The sequence below is a fragment of the Marmota monax genome, unplaced genomic scaffold (genome assembly GCF_021218885.2).
Source record: "Marmota monax isolate L192 unplaced genomic scaffold, Marmota_monax_Labrador192_F-V1.1 WCK01_AAM20220418_F8-fsc00109, whole genome shotgun sequence".
In the NCBI taxonomy this organism is placed as follows: domain Eukaryota; kingdom Metazoa; phylum Chordata; class Mammalia; order Rodentia; family Sciuridae; genus Marmota; species Marmota monax.
In genome coordinates, this window is record NW_026695229.1 from 2722013 (window position 1) to 2741500 (window position 19488).

At 45.4% G+C, this 19488-nt stretch overlaps 2 protein-coding genes across 7 annotated transcripts in view; both read left to right on the top strand.

The window, feature by feature from the left end:
* Positions 1-3372, top strand: part of Urgcp (upregulator of cell proliferation) — a 45540-nt gene extending 42168 nt beyond the window's left edge. For all 6 annotated transcript variants that reach the window (XM_046437891.2, XM_046437890.2, XM_058576845.1 and 3 more), the window contains one exon: positions 73-3372. In XM_046437891.2, the coding sequence (XP_046293847.1) occupies positions 73-2669 (2597 nt within the window). In that variant the 3' untranslated portion in view covers positions 2670-3372. The remainder of the gene's footprint in view (positions 1-72) is intronic.
* An 8033-nt stretch (positions 3373-11405) lies between these two features.
* Mrps24 (mitochondrial ribosomal protein S24) lies at positions 11406-14444 on the top strand. Its single transcript, XM_046437892.2, has 4 exons — positions 11406-11528; positions 11599-11667; positions 11833-11944; positions 14009-14444. Exons 1-4 carry the CDS (start codon positions 11490-11492, stop codon positions 14290-14292), a joined length of 504 nt encoding a protein of 167 aa, XP_046293848.1. The 5' UTR covers positions 11406-11489; the 3' UTR covers positions 14293-14444.
* The last annotated feature ends 5044 nt before the right edge of the window (positions 14445-19488 follow it).

Sequence of the window (19488 nt, forward strand, 5' to 3'; positions counted from 1 at the left end):
CCTCTCCAGCTCTACAGTGGCTCTGACTCAGGAATGTAGACTAAGCAGTCATGTCTCCATTTCTTTCCACAGTGGAGAGAAGCAGGCTTCAGGAAATGCTATCCCTGTTGGGACTGGAGACATACCAGATGCAGAAGCTCAGCCTCCAGGACTCTCTGCAGATCAGTTTTGACAGTATGAAAAACTGGGCTCCTCAGGTTCCCAAGGACCTGCCCTGGCATTTCCTCAGAAAACTGCAGGCCCTCAATGCTGAAGCCAGGAATACCACCATGGTGCTGGATATGCCTCCAGATGCCCGGCCTGCAGAAAAGGAAAACCAGATGGAGGAGGAGATGATCTACTGGGATCCAGCTGAGGATATCGCTGCTGATGACATCTACTCTTTCTCTGAGTTGCCAACACCCGACACACCAGTGAACCCCCTGGACCTTCTCTGTGCCCTGCTGCTGTCCTCAGACAGTTTTCTGCAGCAGGAGATTGTGCTCAAGATGTCCCTCTGCCAGTTTGCACTCCCACTTGTGTTGCCTGACTCAGAAAACCACTATCACACCTTTCTGCTGTGGGCCCTACGGGCCGTTGTACGGACGTGGTGGTCCCAGCCCCCTCGGGGCCTGGGCAGCCTAAGAGAGGACAGTGTGGTCCTATCCAGGGCACCTACCTTTTCCTTCGTGCGCATGGATGTCAGCAGCAACTCTAAGTCCCAGCTGCTCAATGCCATCCTCAGCCCTGGCCGTAGGCAATGGGACTGCTTCTGGCATCGGGATCTCAACTTGGGCACTAATCCCCGGGAGATTGCAGATGGGTTAGTAGAGATTTCTTGGTTTTTTCCCAGTGGCAGGGATGACCTGGATGTCTTCCCAGAGCCTGTGGCCTTTCTGAACCTGCGAGGTGACATTGGGTCTCACTGGCTGCAGTTTAAACTTTTGACAGAAATCTCCTCGGCTGTGTTTATTCTGACAGACAACATCAGTAAGAAGGAATACAAACTATTATACTCTATGAAGGAGTCAACCACAAAATACTACTTCATTCTGAGTCCCTACCGGGGGAAACGGAACACAAACCTCCGATTCCTGAACAAGCTGATCCCTGTGCTGAAGATAGACCACTCACACGTCCTGGTGAAGGTCAGTAGCACTGACAGCGAGAGCTTTGTGAGGAGGATCAGAGGGATTGTGGGTAGTGTGGTACGGTCCCCCTGCAGGAGGGTGTCTGTGGAAGACATGGCTCATGCAGCCCGGAAGTTGGGCCTCAGAATTGATGAGGACTGTGAGGAGTGTCAGAAGGCAAAGGACCGAATGGAGAGAATCACCAGAAAGATCAAGGACATAGATGGCTACAGGAGGGATGAGCTGAGGCTGCAGGGAGACCCTGGAAGGAAAGCGGCCCAAGTGGAGAGGGAGTTCTGCCAGCTGCAGTGGGCCCCAGACCCACCTGAGAAGCACCGGGCTGAGCTGAGGCGTCGGTTTCTGGAGCTCCGGATGCAGCAGAATGGCCAGGAGCCTACCTCAGGGGTACAAGAGTTCATTGCTGGGATCAGCAGCCCCTCTCCGGGTGAGAGACAATACTTCCTGAGGTGGATGGAGTGGGGGCTGGCTCGGGTGGGCCAGCCACGGCTGAGACAGCCCCCAGAGACTCTTCTCACTCTGAGACCAAAACTCAGCGGGGCCTCAGACTTGAGTGAACCACTCTGGCCTGAGCCTCTTGGGGTAGAGCATTTCCTGCGTGAGATGGGGCAATTCTATGAGGCAGAGAGCTGCCTGGTGGAGGCAGGGAGGCTGCCAGCTGGCCAGAGGCGCTTTGCCCACTTCCCAGGCCTAGCTGTAGAGCTGCTGCTGCTGGGGCTGCCCCTGGAATTGGTGGATGGGGGAACCCTGAGCATCCCTGTTCGCTGGGTCACAGGGCTCCTCAAGGAGCTGCACATCCGCCTGGACAGGAGGTCTCGGCTGGTAGTTCTATCTGCCCTGGGGATACCAGGCACAGGGAAATCCATGCTTCTCAACACCATGTTTGGCCTGCGATTTGCTACTGGGAGGATCTGCAGTCCCCGGGGGGCCTTCATGCAGCTCATCACAGTGGCTGAGGGCTTCAGCCAGGACCTGGGCTGTGACCACATCCTTGTGATAGACTCTGGGGGGCTGATCAGTGGGGCTTTGACCTCAGCTGGGGACAGGTTTGAGCTGGAGGCTTCACTGGCCACTCTGCTAATGGGGTTGAGTAATGTTACTGTGGTCAGTTTAGCTGAAACGAGGGACATTCCACCAGCTATTCTGCATGCATTTCTGAGGTTGGAAAAAACAGGACACATGCCCAGCTATCAGTTTGTGTACCAGAACCTTCATGACATGCCTGTCCCCAGCCCCAAGCCAAGAGAGAGGAGGCAGCTCTTGGAACCACCCAGTGACCTGAACAGAGCTGCTGCCCAGATGGAGAAGCAAGGTGGTGGCTTCCGGACACTGGCGGGCCTAGCCTTCTGCGACCCTGAGAGGCAGCATGTCTGGCATGTCCCAGGACTGTGGCATGGAGCACCACCCATGGCTGCTGTGAGCCTTGGGTATAGTGAGGCCATTTTTGAATTGAAGAGATGCCTGCTAGAAAACATCAGAAATGGCCTGTCCAACCAAAACAAAAACATCCAGCAGCTCATTGAGCTGGTGCGGCGGCTGTGAGTGTTCAGGTGTTGGGGCTGCTATGGTGGCCTATTCTGATGGGGTCTAGCAGGCTGTGCCCAGGCACCTGAGAAGGAAGACCAGTAAAAGACGGGGGTAGGGGTCTCCTAACAGTGTTAAGAAAAGAGATAACCTCACAGACCAGCTCAGAGATGTCACTGGGGAAATCAGAGGCCCTGGGTGGGATGACACAAGCATCCTGTCAAGGATGAATCCTGTCAAGGTTCCTGAGGGTTGGTCCTATAGACAGCTATTCCTTCATTGGCCCCTGGAGTTCGGAACAGCTTCCTCAGTCACTGTAGGCCCCAGCAGGCAGGGACATCCAGTTGAGGTTAGGAGTTGTCCTGAGGAAGCATAGGGGAGGTCTTGCTTCCACCCAACCTAAGGGTTGTGGACCAGCATTTGAGGTTTTGGTGATGTGATCCTGCCCATGTGTGGAAGACACTGCCATGGCACCAGATATGTGGACTGATCTGTGAAGCCTTCCCTGACCCTTGCCCCCAGGAAGCGTTCATCAGAAACCCTGTTGTGTCCCAGCACTTTTGTCATACCTCTGCCTCAACATTTCATGGCGTATTGTCACTCATGTGTTTACTGTCTGCCCCCAGACTGTGAGCTCCTTGAGGGCAGGGACAGAACATCCAGCTGTGTATCCCCAGGGTCTGGCACACTGTAGGCACTTAATAAATGTTTGTCGAATGAATGAATGCTCACATGATAGTAGTGCACAGGTTCTGCCTCTCTGTACCTTCACTGTTCTGTGTGCTCAGAGAGGATGCAACAACTGCCTAAGGAGAGCTCTGGAGAACTACATGACAAATGTGAAATTGTTCCCTTTCTTTAAGCAAAGAGCAATTCTGGCTGTTAACTAAGAAAGGAATTAAGTGCTTTCACAAGCACTTAGGTAATTCCATCTTTGCCCCATTTTATAGGTGATGGAGGAAGCCCCAGACTGTACACCTACATGGCAGAACACAAAGGAACCAGTGGTGTACTCATCCATTGGCTCTTCCTAACCTCCACAATATCTAAGGATCCCTGAACCACCAGGGCAAGCCAACCTGACCCTTATGGTGTCCTCTCCACATCTTTCGCTGCCCCACTTAGCCACCATTTAGGCCTGATACTTGACCAGAGACCTTGGACTCCTGCCCTGTTGATCCTCCAGCTGGAATCCTACCCTGTTTCTTGTCCTTTTACCAGACTCAGCAAAGGTGCCCTCAGCTCCAGGGCTTCTGGTCTGGAACCCTTTCTTAAATGGAAGTTCCCTGATCCTTCTTCTGTCTGCCTTGCTTGCTGGGGGGACCCAGTATGCTCCATCTGCTGATCTCTTCACTTTCAAATTATTGTCACTGTGATATGGGAGCAGTTTCTAGTTATATGTAGTAGGTAGATAGCAGTTAAGGAAAAATTTTCCCTTCTGAAACATATAAGTTGGGCATGGTGGTGTAATCCCAGCTACTGGAAAGGCTGAGGCAGGAGGATTGAAAGTTCCAGGCCAGCCATAGTGAGGCTGCAACTTAGACCCTGTCTCAAAAAAGCCTTGGGTTGTAGCTCAGTGATAGAGTGTTTGCATTCAGTGTGTGAGGCCCTGGGTTCAATCCTCAGTACTGGGGGTGGAGATGGGGAGAAGATGCTAGCTGAGTTGGAAATACCAAGGCCTTTCCTTTTTTTCCACCAGAGCCGCAGAAGCTGCCCAGGGGCTTCTCCAACATAGTAGGAATTTCATCCAGGATAATCCTGGGCCTCAAGTTAAAACACTGGAAACTCCTTTAAGAATTGCTGAATATCCGTTCCCTTAAAAGATTGAGCTGGTTAGGCTGGGGATATAGCTCAGTTGGTAGAGTGCTTGTCTCACATGCACAAGGACCTGAGTTCAATCCCTACTACCATTAAGAGAGAGAGAGAGAGAGAGAGAGGTGTATGTGCTAAGGAGGTAGTTCAGTGATAAAGCATTTACCTGGCATGAGTAAGGCCCTAGATTCAATCCCCAGCACTGGGTTAAAAGAAAAAAATTGATTCAAGCTGTTCCTAAAATCCATGACAGGGAAGTCAGCCCTAGTGGCTTCTAACAAGTCAAGGATTCTTTATATAGGATCTACCCATTGTCCAAAGATAAATTCAATCTAAATGCCTGAGGCTTAAGTGTATGCAGCTCATGCTTTCATCAGCCTTTCAAAGGGATGCAGGATTTAAAGGAAATTATTACTAACCACTTAATAATCAGGGAAGTTATTCTATACATCCCCTATAAAACAACTGTACAAAATATTTAAAATTTTGAAAAAGATCAGTCAGCAGATTGGGAGCAAGAGAGTCTGCCAGGGGTAGCCTTGGTCAGAACCACTTTGAAGGAATTCTGAAACTACTTGGGTCAAGTGAGAGATCATTGCTACTCTGAGATGCAGGAACAGAAGAGGTCACCCTGGAGCTCTGCCTTTTTTCAGGAAGTCACTTACATGTTCTCCTTGCCCTTTTGGTGGGTTGATGTCTCAAGCCCATGACTATGAAAAAGGGATTGACCTTCAGACCCTCAAGTTAGGGTTGTTCCTAGGATTCAAACTTACATAATCCCCAAAACTAGTTTGGTAGCTCTAGAGCTACAACCACAAAGTATCAGTCTGCCCTTCTCATTTCTGGATGTTTACCACAGCCAGAGGCCAATCTGCATCACACCTCAAGAAACACCTTTAGGATTTGAGAGGCCTAGAGCTTACAAAGAGGCTACTGGGGAGGTCATGTCTTATAGCCAAACTTTGCAATGGGAGAATCACTCAGGGGGAGCATGGGCAGAACAGCAGGCTGCTCATTAGGTGATCCTGTGAGAATTTGAGACAAAGGACCCTTGAGATGGACTGTGCTGTTACAGCACACAGGATTCTCAGCCTGGTCTGAATCTTGTCCTTGCTTCCTCCTAACTGACCCTTGAGCAAGGTTACTTGGCTTCTCTAAGCCTTGGTTTGCCCACTAGCACCTGCTTAACAGTGGAAAGTGCTTACACAGTGCCTGCTCTGGAGGAATATTCTGTGAACAAGTGCCATGTCTCAAATGTCAACATGCCAAATTAAGAATCATTAATGTATCAATGTATCTTAAAAGTAACCATCTTTCTTCCTTAAGAATATACAAAATGGCATCTTGTAACTGATGTTATCTTACATTCACTAAATACAGTACTGGGTAGGGCTGGTGTTTTGTAGTCTGTACCAATGTAAACCTGATCTGTAGCTACTCCAGCTCCTTAGATGTGATGAATTAGCTCAGGAAAGAAAAATCCTTTCTCTTTTTGAGTCAGTAATAAAATGGTTTTGGCCCTAATCCTATCTGATTTCTTCTAGGACCAACAAAATACATCAGAGTGCAGCTTTATAAGCAGTGATGAGGCAGGGCCACAGAAGAGATCCTGGTTCATGATATTCTGCTCAGTCCACAGCAGCCACACCGTGGCTACCTCCATGCTGTTGTCGGCTGATGCCTCCCCCTGCCTGGCTGGCCCTGGCTTGCTGTGGCGGCACTTCTCTTTCACTTAAGTATCTGAGGCCAGCCTCCCTCATTCACACCACTTGACAGGGTCAGGGGCCTGTCCTCTCTTGGTCCTTGTTTTATAGCATTTTAATTGTTTCCCCATTCAAGCTCATTTTAAAAAAAAATTAGTTGTAGATGGACATAATACCTTTGTTTTATTTATTCATTTACTTTTATGTGGTGCTGAGGATTGAACCCAGTGCCTCACACATGCAAGGTAAGTGTTCTACCACTGAGCCATAACCCAGCCCCCTTCCAAGCTCATTTTATTTATTTTATTTTTTTTTTAATGTGGTGCTGAGGATCGAACCCAGTGCCTCACATGTGCTAGGCAAACGCTCTACCACTGAGCCACAACCCCAGCCCCCCAAGCTCATTTTTATGTCCAGATTTAGCAAAATTCTGAGAACCTCGGGTGAAGATCTTAGTTGCCCTACACATGAGGTTTGTTCTTCCAGCTACCTTTCTTCCTCTTTCTCTTCCTTTTCCTTCCCTCCCCACTTTTCTTCCTTCCACTGGGGATCCAATTCATTGGCCTTGTTCCTACTAGGGAAGTGATCTCCACTGTACTTATATCCCTAGCCATGTCTTGGCTTTCTTTTTTATTTTTTTATTTTTTTGTAGTTGTAGATGGACAGAATGCTTTTTTTTTTTTTTCCTAATGTGGTGCTGAGGATCCAACCCAGTGACTCATGCATGCTAGGCAAGCGCTCTACCACTGAGCTACAGCTCCAGCCCTGTGTCTCAACTTTCTTCAGGCAGATTCCATCTCCAAAGCCCAGGTTTGGCCCCTCCGGGTTCTGATATTTCACCCAGGATCATGGTGTGGTACTGGGTCTTTCTAACTGCACTTGGCTCTGATACCAGGAGAGTGGACATTCTCAGAGCCCAAAAGCTAAAGCTAGTAATTATAGCTTGGTTCTAACCCATGCACCTAGACCCTTTTCCCTGACCCTCAATGGAGGGAGAATGTGTGGAAGTGGGAGCTCACAGGAATCATGGACCATCTGTGGTAGGAGACACTTCTTTTTGGTTTAGTTTAGTTTTTGTTTTGTAGTGCTGGCAGTTGAATGTAGGAGTGCTCTACATTTGAGCTACATCCTCGGACCTTTTTATTTTATTTTGAGACAGGGTCTCACTAAGTTGCCCACACTGGCCTTGAATCCTTTGGCTTCAGCCTCGAAAGTAACTGGGATTTACAGTTGTGCTTTGTAATGGCTTTTCAGTGGTTGTTTGATTTATTTCTCAGAAGAGACAACCCCTGGGATTCTTGGTAAGTGAATTACCAGGAGTAATAGGTTTACAAAGAATAATGTGTCCACCTCTCAGCACTCTGGGTGGCTGGACCCAGCTGGACAGACCATCTCCAGGAAGTCCAGATCACTCCACAGGCCCTTTCTCTGCCTAGTGGCCCAGGAGTGGCAGGCCTGGCTGTAACAAGTCCCCTCAGTGCCATGGTCTTCCCCAAACAGGTCTCTGCAGATACAGGTTTTGGGAGTCCCTCAAATAAACTAATTTAAGATACTAATTCTCCACCCTACTGCAAACCAGAATCACCTAAGAGGTATTAGTTTTAGTCTGCCCTTTTGTACTGTTTCTGTGACCAGAAGACCTGACAAAAACAATTAGAGGAGGAAAAGTTTATTTGGAGGCACATGTTTCCAGATGTCTTAGTCCATGGAATGCCAACTCCATTCTTTGGGGCCAGAGGTAAGGCTGAACATCATGGTGGAAGACTGGCGTGGCTCAGAACATGATACCTGGAAGCAGAGAGACTCCCTTCACTCAAGACAAAATATAAACCCCAAAGGCACACCCCCAAGACTCACCTCCAGCCATACCCCACCTACTTACAGTTACCATCCAATTAATCCCTATTAGGGAATTAATGAATTGATTAAGACTCTCATCACCCAATCATTTCATATGTAAGTTTTCTTGTATTGTCTCACAAATGAGCTTTGGGGGGACACCTCACATCTAAACCATACACCCATCCTAATGTATCTTTGAGCCCTTGCCCAACCATGGAACCCTGGAAGAAGACACAAGTATATGCTCTATAAACAGGAGCTAATTCTGTAATCTCAAGTGATTTGGGGGCCTTCCTCTGATCTGTGAAGTCTAGAAATACTGCCTCCTTAGCAAGATGGATGGGAAAAACAGTGTGTCAAATTACAAAAAAAGATGTTCCCATTAAAATGTTTCCATTGGTGGGACTGGGGTTGTAGCTCAGTAGTGGACTGCTTGCCTATCAGGTGTGAGGCACTGGGTTTGATCCTCAGCACCATATAAAAATAAATAAAGGGACTGGGGTCATAGCACAGTGGTAAAGTGCTTGCCTAGCATGTATGAGTCACTGGGTTCAATTCTCAGCACTGCATACCAATAAATAAAAATATTCATTGACAACTAAAAAAACCCAACAACCAAAGGCAATGTATCCATCTACAAGAAACATTTTTAAAAAGTTTTCATTGGTGATTTTAAACACAGTTCATACTAATGTACACAAAGTGTCATTTTAAGTTACTTTAATCATGTAAATTAACTCATGTGATCCCTCCCCCAATCAAGGAACCAGCTGAATTTTTTTTTTTTTTTTTTTTTTTTTTTGCAGCAAAGCATTGTATCAACAAAGGGAAGGTTATGGTGTGTTTAAACCATAGGATTTTTGCCCTGAAATGTTCATTGTACTGCTAGATAGGTTTACAATTCCCAGGAGGCACCTTAGGAAAGGGGAAATGGCTTGAATCAGGAAAAATAAATAAATCTGATTGTACTGTGCCTACTGCCTGGAAGAGAAACCTGAGCTCCCAAGCACAGCATTCCTGTCCTTCTCATCTGGTCAACCTGTCTCCTGCTGCACCTGTACCTTGGCCCACTAGGTACTTGTGCCTTTGTCACCTTTGCCTGTGGTGATTCAGGACTCAGTGTAACAATCTGTTCTTCCCCTATTCCTTCTAGTTCATTCAGGATTTATCTTCCTAAAATGATGAATAGCTATCAGGGACTCTTTAAAACACTAGAAAACACTAAGCTGTTCCTGCTGCCAGAAATCTTACTGTGTAATTTTCACACAAAAAAAATTTGGGGGGGGTGATGCTCAGGTTTCAACCCAGGGTCTTACACATATTAAACATATACTCTATCAGTGAGCTACACTCCAACCTCACAACTATTATTGTCCCCATTTTACAATGAGGGAAACTGGGCTCAGGATGGTTCAGTCATGACCCACATTACACAACCAAGAGGTGGATCCAGGATTTGGATCCAGGTAGTTCAAATGCTAAATCCTATGTTCCCTGGCACATTGGAGCAGACTTATATAATTTATCAAATTGTAAAACCATCAAACTTTATGAAAACTTTAAAAGAAAAAAAGACTATCATTTAAAAAGGATTCTTTAGGAAAAACTGAATTCTTATGTTTGCAAGGCATTGTGGATTGTGGAGAACATCACATCTGTCTGTGCTCTTATCCAATATTCAGGACAACACAGGCTGCAGTAGGAAAAATGAAGAATAAAACATTCCTAGGGAGGTGAGGATGAAAGACCCTTTCATTTTATTAAGGGTTTTTAAAAATCAAGATCCCAGAGAGGAATTTTGGTCACAGAAATCAACTGGACTGAAGCCAAGTGTCGCGACCCCTCGCCGGCAAGGGAAAACACGACACAGGATTCTTCTTTCAGCAGTTTATTCAGGCCTTGATTCAAGTATCATCTTCTAGTGACCCCCCCGCCGAGCGCCCAAGCACAGCCTAATAAAGCCTCCCGCATAGCAATCCCAAGCTGCCACGTGGATCTCTCTCATAGGGTGGGAAGGGATTGCACGCCAACTCTCCAAAAAAGGAGTTGTTTATCACAGGCCACAGTGGAAGCCGGCGCCATCTTCTAATGGTGGCCACGGTCTATAAGAATGGCTTACCACAGCCAAGAGACTCCAGTCTTGCTCACTTTCTGTCTTTGCCCCAGTGTGACTGTGGGCAACTCACTTCCCACCTTGGTTTCCATTTCCCTCTTTATATATGATCACCTAGTCTTCCCTCCCTTGACAGGGTACAAGCATCATTAGGATGAAAGATGCAGGTCCTAAACAGCCAAATACTGGCAACTTCACACCATTCAACCTAACACAACCCAAATAGTTATCATTTATTAAATATCCTTTTGACCCTAATAGCTCTATGAAGTAGTACTAGCAAAAAAATAAGCCATTTGATAGATAATGATACTGATACTGAAGTTTGTACAAAGGTTGTTATACAAGAGCCCACGTGTTTTCCATTACTGTAGTGAGTTCTAAAATAAGATACCAAGTGTTGCTATTTTCCCCTTTGACATTAAATAATTACCGGATACCAATTAAATTGGCACCCCTCTGGTGTGAATATTAAGGCCCTGGGATATCCCCATACATTTCCTTGCTTCTTAAAAATTTCCCTTCTTACTGGTGGCAAGTGGAACATGCCCGGAATGCCAGCTACTCAAGAGGCTGAGGCAGGAGGTTGGCATGTTAGAAGACAGCCTTAGCAACTCAGTGAGAGTCTGTTTTAAATTTTTTCTTTTTCTTTTTTTTTAAGCTGGGATGTAGTTGAGTGGTAAAGTGCAATGCCCAGTACTTGGGAGGTGGTGGCAGGCGGTGGGGAGAGTCGCTCCCCTAGGGTAGCCACTATTAGATGATCATGAATGGCAAACCTCTGCATAACACATCCTTCAAGAACTGGGCACAGTTTTGACCAAAAACATGTTTCTTCCTTGTGGATAAAAGCCCAGAGTTTGGAGGTTTTGTTTTCTTGCGGTGTGAGGACTGAATGCAGGGCCTGCACATGCTAAGCAGGTGCTCTACCATTGAGCTATACACCAGCACCCACGCCCCGCTTATTTCACAAGATCTTTTGGAGAAACGCGCAGTTTAATTTCTAGCACCTGGACGTCCTGAAGTCTAGATGGAGGCGGGGGGGCGAGGCGGCGCGGGTTTTCCCCTTTCTTCATTTTCAGGACGCCATCACCTTCCCTACCGCGAGTTCTTGGAGGGCGAAAGCTCACGTTTGCATCATCAAATTTCCGGATGAGAAATCTAACACCCAGCAATCAAGGCCAGGAGGCTGTAACCCGGGTGAGCCCGAAAGACCAGCACCTGGCGCCAGGTAGTGCTCCTCTCCGCGGAGGCCGCCCCGCCTCTCCCGCCACCCAAGGCACGCCCCCGCGCGCAATTTGGTCTCGTCCGCGCTGTCCCCCCCCTGCCGGTGAAGCACAGTGGCACGTCCTGGGCCCTGCTCGGCTCAAGATGGCGGCGTCCGTGTGCGCTCTGGCCCTGTGGCCACGGGTGAGTGGGCGGTACGGGCTGGAGGGTCCGGGTGGCATCTTGGTTTCGGTCTCACGCCCCTTCCCCACAGGTGGTGCCGTGGAGTAGGGAACTTCCGGGCGCCTGGCGTGCCCTGCACACCTCCGCAGTCTGCGCCAAGGTGAGCGCTCCAGGCCGGGTGGGAGTGGGACCTGGACGATAGCGGGAACCGGGAGTGGGTGGCGGGCCCGGGGTGAGAGCCGAGCCTCGGAAAAGCCGGACGGGTGCGGGGCTCAGTGGGCGGGACTCGGGGCGGGGCGGCGTAGTAAGAGCCCTTTGCTCCTAGAACCGGGCTGCCAGAGTCCGCGTGGGCAAGGGGGACAAGCCCGTGACCTACGAGGAGGCCCACCCACCACACTACATCGCCCACCGAAAGGGATGGCTGTCGTTGCACACAGGTGAGGGGACCTCAGCTGGAGACCCCAGCTCTCCCGGAGGAGGAGCGCGCAGTCCAACTGTCATGTGAGCTTGGAACAAGTTTAACTTGGTCATTGAGGCCAGTGTCAGGAATCTGTTAATCCAGTTAAGAGGAGACACAAAAAAAGCAAACACAGATCTGGCTGTTGAAATCAAGTTGAAGATGAGTATAAATCTAACTTTTTCCATGGGCCCAGGAACTTGGTTGAGCCTCCACTAAACAGAAATTATTTGCATGTCTTCAGACAAGATTTTGCATTGTTATCAGTTTTGTTTTTTCTTTTTTTGTAATTTACATAGATGTAAAACAGAGGCAATGAAAGGAGTAAAGCCTCCATAGCATCTGTAACCAGGAAGAGTATGCCCAAAATAATGTAGTTTTTCACTGAAGCACATATTTTTTTTTTTTTTGCAAGTATGTACAGTCAATCCTTGTTATTCACAGATTCTGTAAATTCTTGTTTTCTTCTTTTTCCTTCTCCTTCGTGTGTGTGTGTGTGTGTGTGTGTGTGTGTATGTGTGTATGTACGTACACACACATACATACCAGGGCACTTAACCACTGGGTCACATACACAGAGCTTTTTATTTTTTATTTTGAGACAAGGTCTCACTAGCTTACTTACAGCCTGTTAAGTTGCTGAGGCTGGCTTGGAACCTGAGATCCTCCTGTCTCAGCCTCCCTAGCTGCTGGGATTTCAGGGGTGGGCACCACCACACCTGGCACTTATGTGTATTCTTCTACTGACTAAAATTTGTGACCTCAAAATCAATGCCCTATCACTTTCAAGTTATTTAGGGACACAGGTAGAGCAATGCCCTTATGTTTTTTTGCAATTGAGGTAGCACAAGTTTCATAGTGTAAAAAGTGCCCTTTATCACAGTCTAGCAACACATTTTAAAAATTAATGTGCCTTTTGTTTGTGATTTTGCTGTTTAAAAGGATCCTGAATTACTGTCTAGTGCTTCTGAGCACAAGACTGTGATGTGCCTTACACAGAAAATGTTGTGTTAGATAAGCTTTGTTCAAGCCTAAGTTACAGTGCTCTTGGCTGAAAGTTAAATGTTAATCAACCATATATATTAAAGTATTTTTAAACAGAAGGGCACCTGAAACTAGCTTATGTATTAACCTGTTAATGAAAATATTTTGACCAGAGGCTTGCACAAATCTAATAGTGTACTCCTCCTATAAGCATTGTTTCAGAATTCACTAGCTCAGTGTTCACAGTGACATTATGGAACATAACTACTGTGAAATAATGAGAGTCAACTGTATTTTGTTCAATATAAGGGTTATCAACTTATGTTTGGATGAAGCTAGAGTATTGGCGATTGAACCCAGGGGTGCTCTACCACTGAGCTACATCCCCAGCCCTTTTGATTTTTTGTTTCCAGACAGAGTCTTACTAACTTGCCCTGGAGGGCTTTGATCCTTCTGCCTGGGCCTCCTGAGTTGCTGGAATTACAGGCAGGTGTCACCACACCCTTTTAGAAAACTTATATGTTCTTGGGCTTAATTCCCGGCACAATGAAAATAATTAAATAAAATACAGGTTCTGGTCTCCCACCCTTTTAAGTTCCTGTTCTTGTTTTGAGGCCTGGGTTTGTGTGTGCAGATTCAACATGTACTGTAAGGGCTTCGGGCTTCCAGGGCCTATACTGAGAACCCATTTATGGAAGCTGTGGTCCAAGCTCTTGAGAAGCTACTGTCCGTAATTTCATAAGTATTGGCATCATCTGACTGGCCCACAGGATGACCCGTGCTTCTTTAAAGCTGTTAAGAAAGACTGGAGCCAGGCATAGTGGCTCATACCTATAATCCCAGTAAAATGAGGATAATAGTACTTGCTTCACAGAATTGGTTTGGGAATTAATAAGATAATGTATTTTTTACTTTTAATGTGTTATTCCATTAGTGGAAGAAAAGGGAATAGACTGTGGCAAGGAGTGGGATTGAATGCCCAAAGCTCTTAGATATTAGATCTGACTTCTTGGCAGCTCCCTGGGCAATATGGCTGACTGCTGTGGTGCCTTCTCTTCAGGTAATCTGGATGGGGAAGAACATGCTGCAGAGCGAACGGTGGAGGATTTTTTCCTACGCAAGTTCATGCTGGGTACCTTCCCAGGCTGTCTGGCTGACCAGCTGGTCCTGAAGCGCCGGGCCAACCAGGTGGAGATCTGTGCCCTGGTCCTGAGGCAGCTGCCAGCACACAAGTTCTACTTCCTCGTGGGCTACAGTGAGACTCTGCTGTCCCACTTTTACAAGTGTCCTGTGCGACTCCATCTCCAAACTGTGCCCGCAAAGGTTGTATATAAGTATATTTAGGATGATGCCCTTTTTTATATCAAGGTGCAATATGCAAAGGTGAGAAATGTGGGAAAGAAGACCAGTAGAATGAGGAGAAATGCAAATCCTTGGAAGACAAAGTCATCATCACTTCTAAGCTGCTGTTGAATAAACATCCTCGTGCTGCCTTGCTTCTGTTTACCTTTACCCTTTTGTGGTTTTTAAAATTTTATTATTTATTTATTAATTATTTTCTCTGCTGGTGATGTGAACCGAGGTCTCATGCAGGTTCAGGGAGTACTCTACCACTGAGCTATATCTCCAGTTCTTGCCTTTGCCCTTTTGGTCAGGGAGCTAGAGTAGGGTTTTGTTTAGGTGCTTCAGGGCTGGTAGGGAAGCTGCCTGTTTTCTGAAGTTTAGCTCAGTTCAGTGAGGACCTGTTTGTGCAGTCACTACCCCATATACCACATACTTCACCTAATAAAGATGCATTTTAATAAAGTAATTAAACAATATACACAGTCCCTTTGTATATCCTTCCATCATTCTGTTTCCTTACTCATCCCACTCCCTTCCCATGACACATCACTGTCAGAACCAATCTGTTTACCATCTCTCTGGTTTTGCCATTTCCAGCATCTCATTAATTGGCTCCACACAGTGTGTAGCCTCCTCATTCTGGCTTCTTGGACTCAGCCATATGCATGTAAGCTTCACTCAAATCTTTTATATGAGTTCATTTCTGCCTCTTGCTGAACAGTGGTCTATTAATGGATGTGCCCCAGCTTCAGCTATTGCAGTTCATGTTGATTCATTAAAGTGGCTGGCCATTTTAAAAGAGCTGCTATATAAGAATGCAGACTGGTTTTTATTTGTACATGTTTTTCTTGTCCTGGGGATTGAGCCCAGGGGTGCTTTACCACTGAGCTGCATCCCCAACCCTTTTTATCATGAGACAAGTTTTCATTAAGTTGCTGAGGCTGACCTGGAACTTGCAATCCTGTCTGTCTCCCAAGTCTCTGGGATTACAGGCATGAGCTGCCACACCTGCCTATTTGTATGTTTTCAAAGTAATTTTCTTCCCCCTTGATGGTACTGGAGATTGATTCCAGAGTCACTCTAGTACTAAGCTACCTCCTTAGCCATTTATTTTTATTTTAGGACAGAGTTTCACTAAGTTGCCCAAGATGACCTCACACTTGTGATTCTATTGCCTCAGTCTCTGGAGCTGCTGGGAATACAGGTATGCACCTATGTGGCTGGCCTCAAAGCCATTTTGTGAATACCAGGGAGTGTAATTTCTGGATCAGGATGTTAAATTTAATTTTGGAAAAAACTCAAAACTGGTTTCAAAATTGAACCATTACACATTCCACCATCAATTAACTTGAGTTCCTGTTCCACATCCCCCACTGTATTTGATGTTGTCATTATTATTTTTCAGTGCTGGGTATAGAACTCAGGGTTTTGCCTATGCTCAGCAAGCTCTCTCACCACTAAGCTACATATCTGACCCTCATACTGCCTTTCTTAGGGCTGGGGTGTAGCTTACTGGTAGAATGTGTGCCTAGCATGTGTAAGCCCCTGGGTTTGGTCCCCACAATACACTGATGCAAAGAAGGTTGTTTTTAATTTAATGAAGATGATGTTATATGCCTGTAATACCAGCTAAGGAGGCTGAGTCAGGAGGATCTCAAATTTGAGGCCAGTGTGGGCAATTGAAATCCTGTCTCAAAAGCAACAAAAAACAAACAAAAAAATGCTTAGGGGTATAACCTAGCCACAGAGTGCTTGCTTAGCATGCATTAGGACCTATATTTCAATGTCTATTACTGCAAAATAAACAAGAACTCTATACCAAATACGAGGTCAAGTTGAATTTTTTTCTGTTCTAGAATTTTCAGTGTTGTGTTTTAAACATATCTGTATATTATTTTGAAAGTTTTTTTACTAAATATTTTTATTAATATGTTTTAGATGGAAACAATACCTTTATTTTTATGTGGTGCTAATGTATAGGAAATGAGTTGATTTTTGTCTGTTGGCCATCTACTTTGCTTCTTTATCCATTCTGATTAAGGTACAAGATGCTGGGCTCTATCTCAGTATGAATTTTTAAATGATGGCATGGAATAATCAGAACACTGAATTTCAGATTCACTGGAATTGTTGATGAGGGGACTAATGACCATGGCCAAACAGCACTCATTGTCCTGCACACCTCTGGCAACTGACAGAGGATGCTCAACCCTACCTTCTCTGACCTGTGTGAAGTGCCCTGTGTTCTGAGGGGAGATATTCGGGGTGTGTCTAGGGTGAGGACTAGAACTTCCTTCTCAGGACCAAGCCAGTGTTGGAATGCTTGGGGGGTCCCATGAGGGAGAGGTGAGGAAAAGCTGTTAGCTTTTCTTATTGCAGGGGAGGGAAGTTTGATGCATGTTTTGCTTTCTCAGGTGATATTTTATTGCTCAGGCTGGACTTGAACATGCAATCCACCTGCCTCATGATTATAGGTGTGTGCCATTGTGCAGCCATTCTTTTATTGCAGTTTTGATTGCTTTCATCAAAGCATGCCAAAGGTGGTTTTGTTTTGTTTCTTATGTGTGTGTGTGTGTGTTTTGATTGTTTGTCTTTTTATAGATTTGGGTTTATTTTGGACGAGAAATCCCTGCACTGAGGGAGCAGAAATGCTGAGCAGCAACATTGGAATGATCATATGGATCCTATATATTTGCTCTTCTTAAAAAAAATTTTGTGTATCAACCCCCACAACTGTCTGCAGATGTTTATGGGTGCATTCCTTTATTCCTTTACTTTACAACCAGGATCGCTCTGTTTAGATCCTCTCCTAAAGATTGGCAATAAGAGGAGTGTCCAGCTCCCCCTCTCCATTTCCCTCATCATCACCTTCTTTTAGAGATATTCTTATCTCACTACAAATTTTCCTAGGCACTGATTAGTGTTTGACTCAACTCTCCACCCCTTCAGTGTCTTGGAAGCCTCTTCATGTCCCTCACAATCTCAGACCATAGCATGTGTTCTGCAAGGCCCTCAGGACAGGGCTCTGGAAGCACATCCATACTCCACAACAGCAGTATAAAGAGCAAGAACTTATTAATTAGCAAGCATGTTAAGGTAATTAAGAAAAATGTTGGTGAGGAGGTGGGGAAAAGGTACACTCATACATTGCTGGTAGGACTGCAAATTGGTGCAATCATTATGAAAAACAATATGGAGATTCCTCAGAAAACTTGGAATGGAACCACCATTTGACTCAACTACTCCACTCCTCAGTTTATACCCAAAGGACTTAAAATTAGCATATTACAGTGACACAGCCACAAAATTGTTTATAGCAGCTCGATTCACAATAATCAAACTATGGAACCATCCTAGATGCCCTTTAACAGATGCATGGATAAAGAGAATGTGGTACATATACACAGTGGAATATTATTCAGCCTGAAAGAAGAATGAAATTATAGCATTTGCAGGTAAGTGGAAGAAGCTGGAGAATGCCATGTAAAGTGAAATAAGCCAATACCAAAAAACCAAAGGCTGAATGTATTCTCTGATATGTGGATGCTAATTCACAACAAGGGGGGTTATGGAAAAATAGAGGTACTTTGCATTAGGCAGAGGGGAATGAAGGGAGGGGAGGGGACATGGGGGTAGAAAGCATAATAGAATGAATCAGACATTATTACCCTATGTACGTATATGATTACATGAATGGTGTGATTCTACATCATGTACACCCAGAAGAAGAAGTTATACCCCTTTTATATATGATGTGTTTAAGTGCATTCTACTCTCATGTGTAACTAATTAGAACAAATAAAAATATATAACAATGCTAACAAAAAAATTCAAAAATATAGCATTAATTGGTTTAGACATTTGGGTTAAGGCAAAAGATCTTGTTTTAATCCAATTCTATTTTATTTAAGTCCATTCCATTTCATTTGCAGATTGGACTACCCAGGGAAGTCCTTGTGCTGTAGTCACAGGGAGTTCTGAGCAGACCCAACCATCAGTCTGACTGGCATAATGTGCAACTTCCATTACCCTTTCCAGGAATAGGTCACTTGTTGCTACCCTATGATTAATGATGTCAAATCAGTTCCATGAGGCAGAATACAGGTTGCTGTACAATCTTGTGTTGGTAAAGCAGCCTGCATAGTGCGCTTACCTGGGCATGTGTACCACATCAATCTGTACATCAGGTGTATATAAAGAATAAGACACCTCAAGAATATATGACTGCCTACAGGCATGGTGGTGCATGTCTGTAATTCTAGTGGCTTGGGAGGCTCAGGCAGGAGGTTAGCAAGTTCAAAGCCAGACTCAGTAACTTAGTGAGACCCTGTCCCAAAATAATTAAAAAAAATAAATAAATAAAGGGCTAGTTATGTGGCTCAGTGATTAAGTGCCCCTAGGTTCAACCCCTGGAACAAATGTGTATATATATTTCTGCCATAAATGGACACAAAGTGTTCCTTAGGTGATGACACCCAAGGGTAACATCACCTGTATTTGTGAGGGCCATATTCCCAACACAGTAGGCTTTATTTATAAATTTAGACATTCTTCCTCCTCCCCAAGGAGTCATTAGAGCAAACTATTGCTTATCTTGTTTCTTGTCTCCAATGTGATGTCTGGAGGAGCCAGCAGCAGTAAGTTGTTATTTGTACCCCAGGTTAAGAAAATCCTCAGTGAAAGTGTCCTTTATTTGTAACCTTAACATTGAGAGCAAGATAGCATAGAAATGGCTGCAGGCCACTGAAATCTGGGTTTCTCATTTAGTGTCCTTAGTACCTCCATCCATTTACCTGCAAATGCCATGTTTTTATTCTCTCTTATTGCTGAGTAAAATTCCATTATGTATATATGCCACATTTTTTTAATCAATTCAGCCACTGAAGGGCATCTAGGTTGGCTCCATAGTTTAGCTATTGTAAATTGTGCTGCTATAAACATTGATGTGGCTGTGTCCCTGTAGTATGCTGTTTTTAAGTCTTTTGAGTATAAACCGAGGAGAGGGATAGTTGGGTCAAATGGTGGTTCCATTTTCAGTTTTCCAAGGAATCTCCTGCTTTCCATATTGACTGCACCAATTTGCAGTCCCACCAGCAATGTATGAGTGTACCTTTTCCCCCACATCCTCACCAGCACTATTGTTGTTTGTCTTCATAATAGCTGCCATTCTGACTAGAGTGAGATGATATTTTAGAG

What these genes read in the sequence shown, in the direction of transcription:
- Mrps24 (XM_046437892.2), top strand. Translation starts at nt 11,490, where the DNA reads ATGGCGGCGTCCGTGTGCGCTCTGGCCCTGTGGCCACGG. An exon ending in CCTCCGCAGTCTGCGCCAAG is followed by an intron (nt 11,668 to 11,832) that starts GTGAGCGCTCCA and finishes CTTTGCTCCTAG; the next exon opens with AACCGGGCTGCCAGAGTCCG. An exon ending in ATGGCTGTCGTTGCACACAG is followed by an intron (nt 11,945 to 14,008) that starts GTGAGGGGACCT and finishes CCTTCTCTTCAG; the next exon opens with GTAATCTGGATGGGGAAGAA.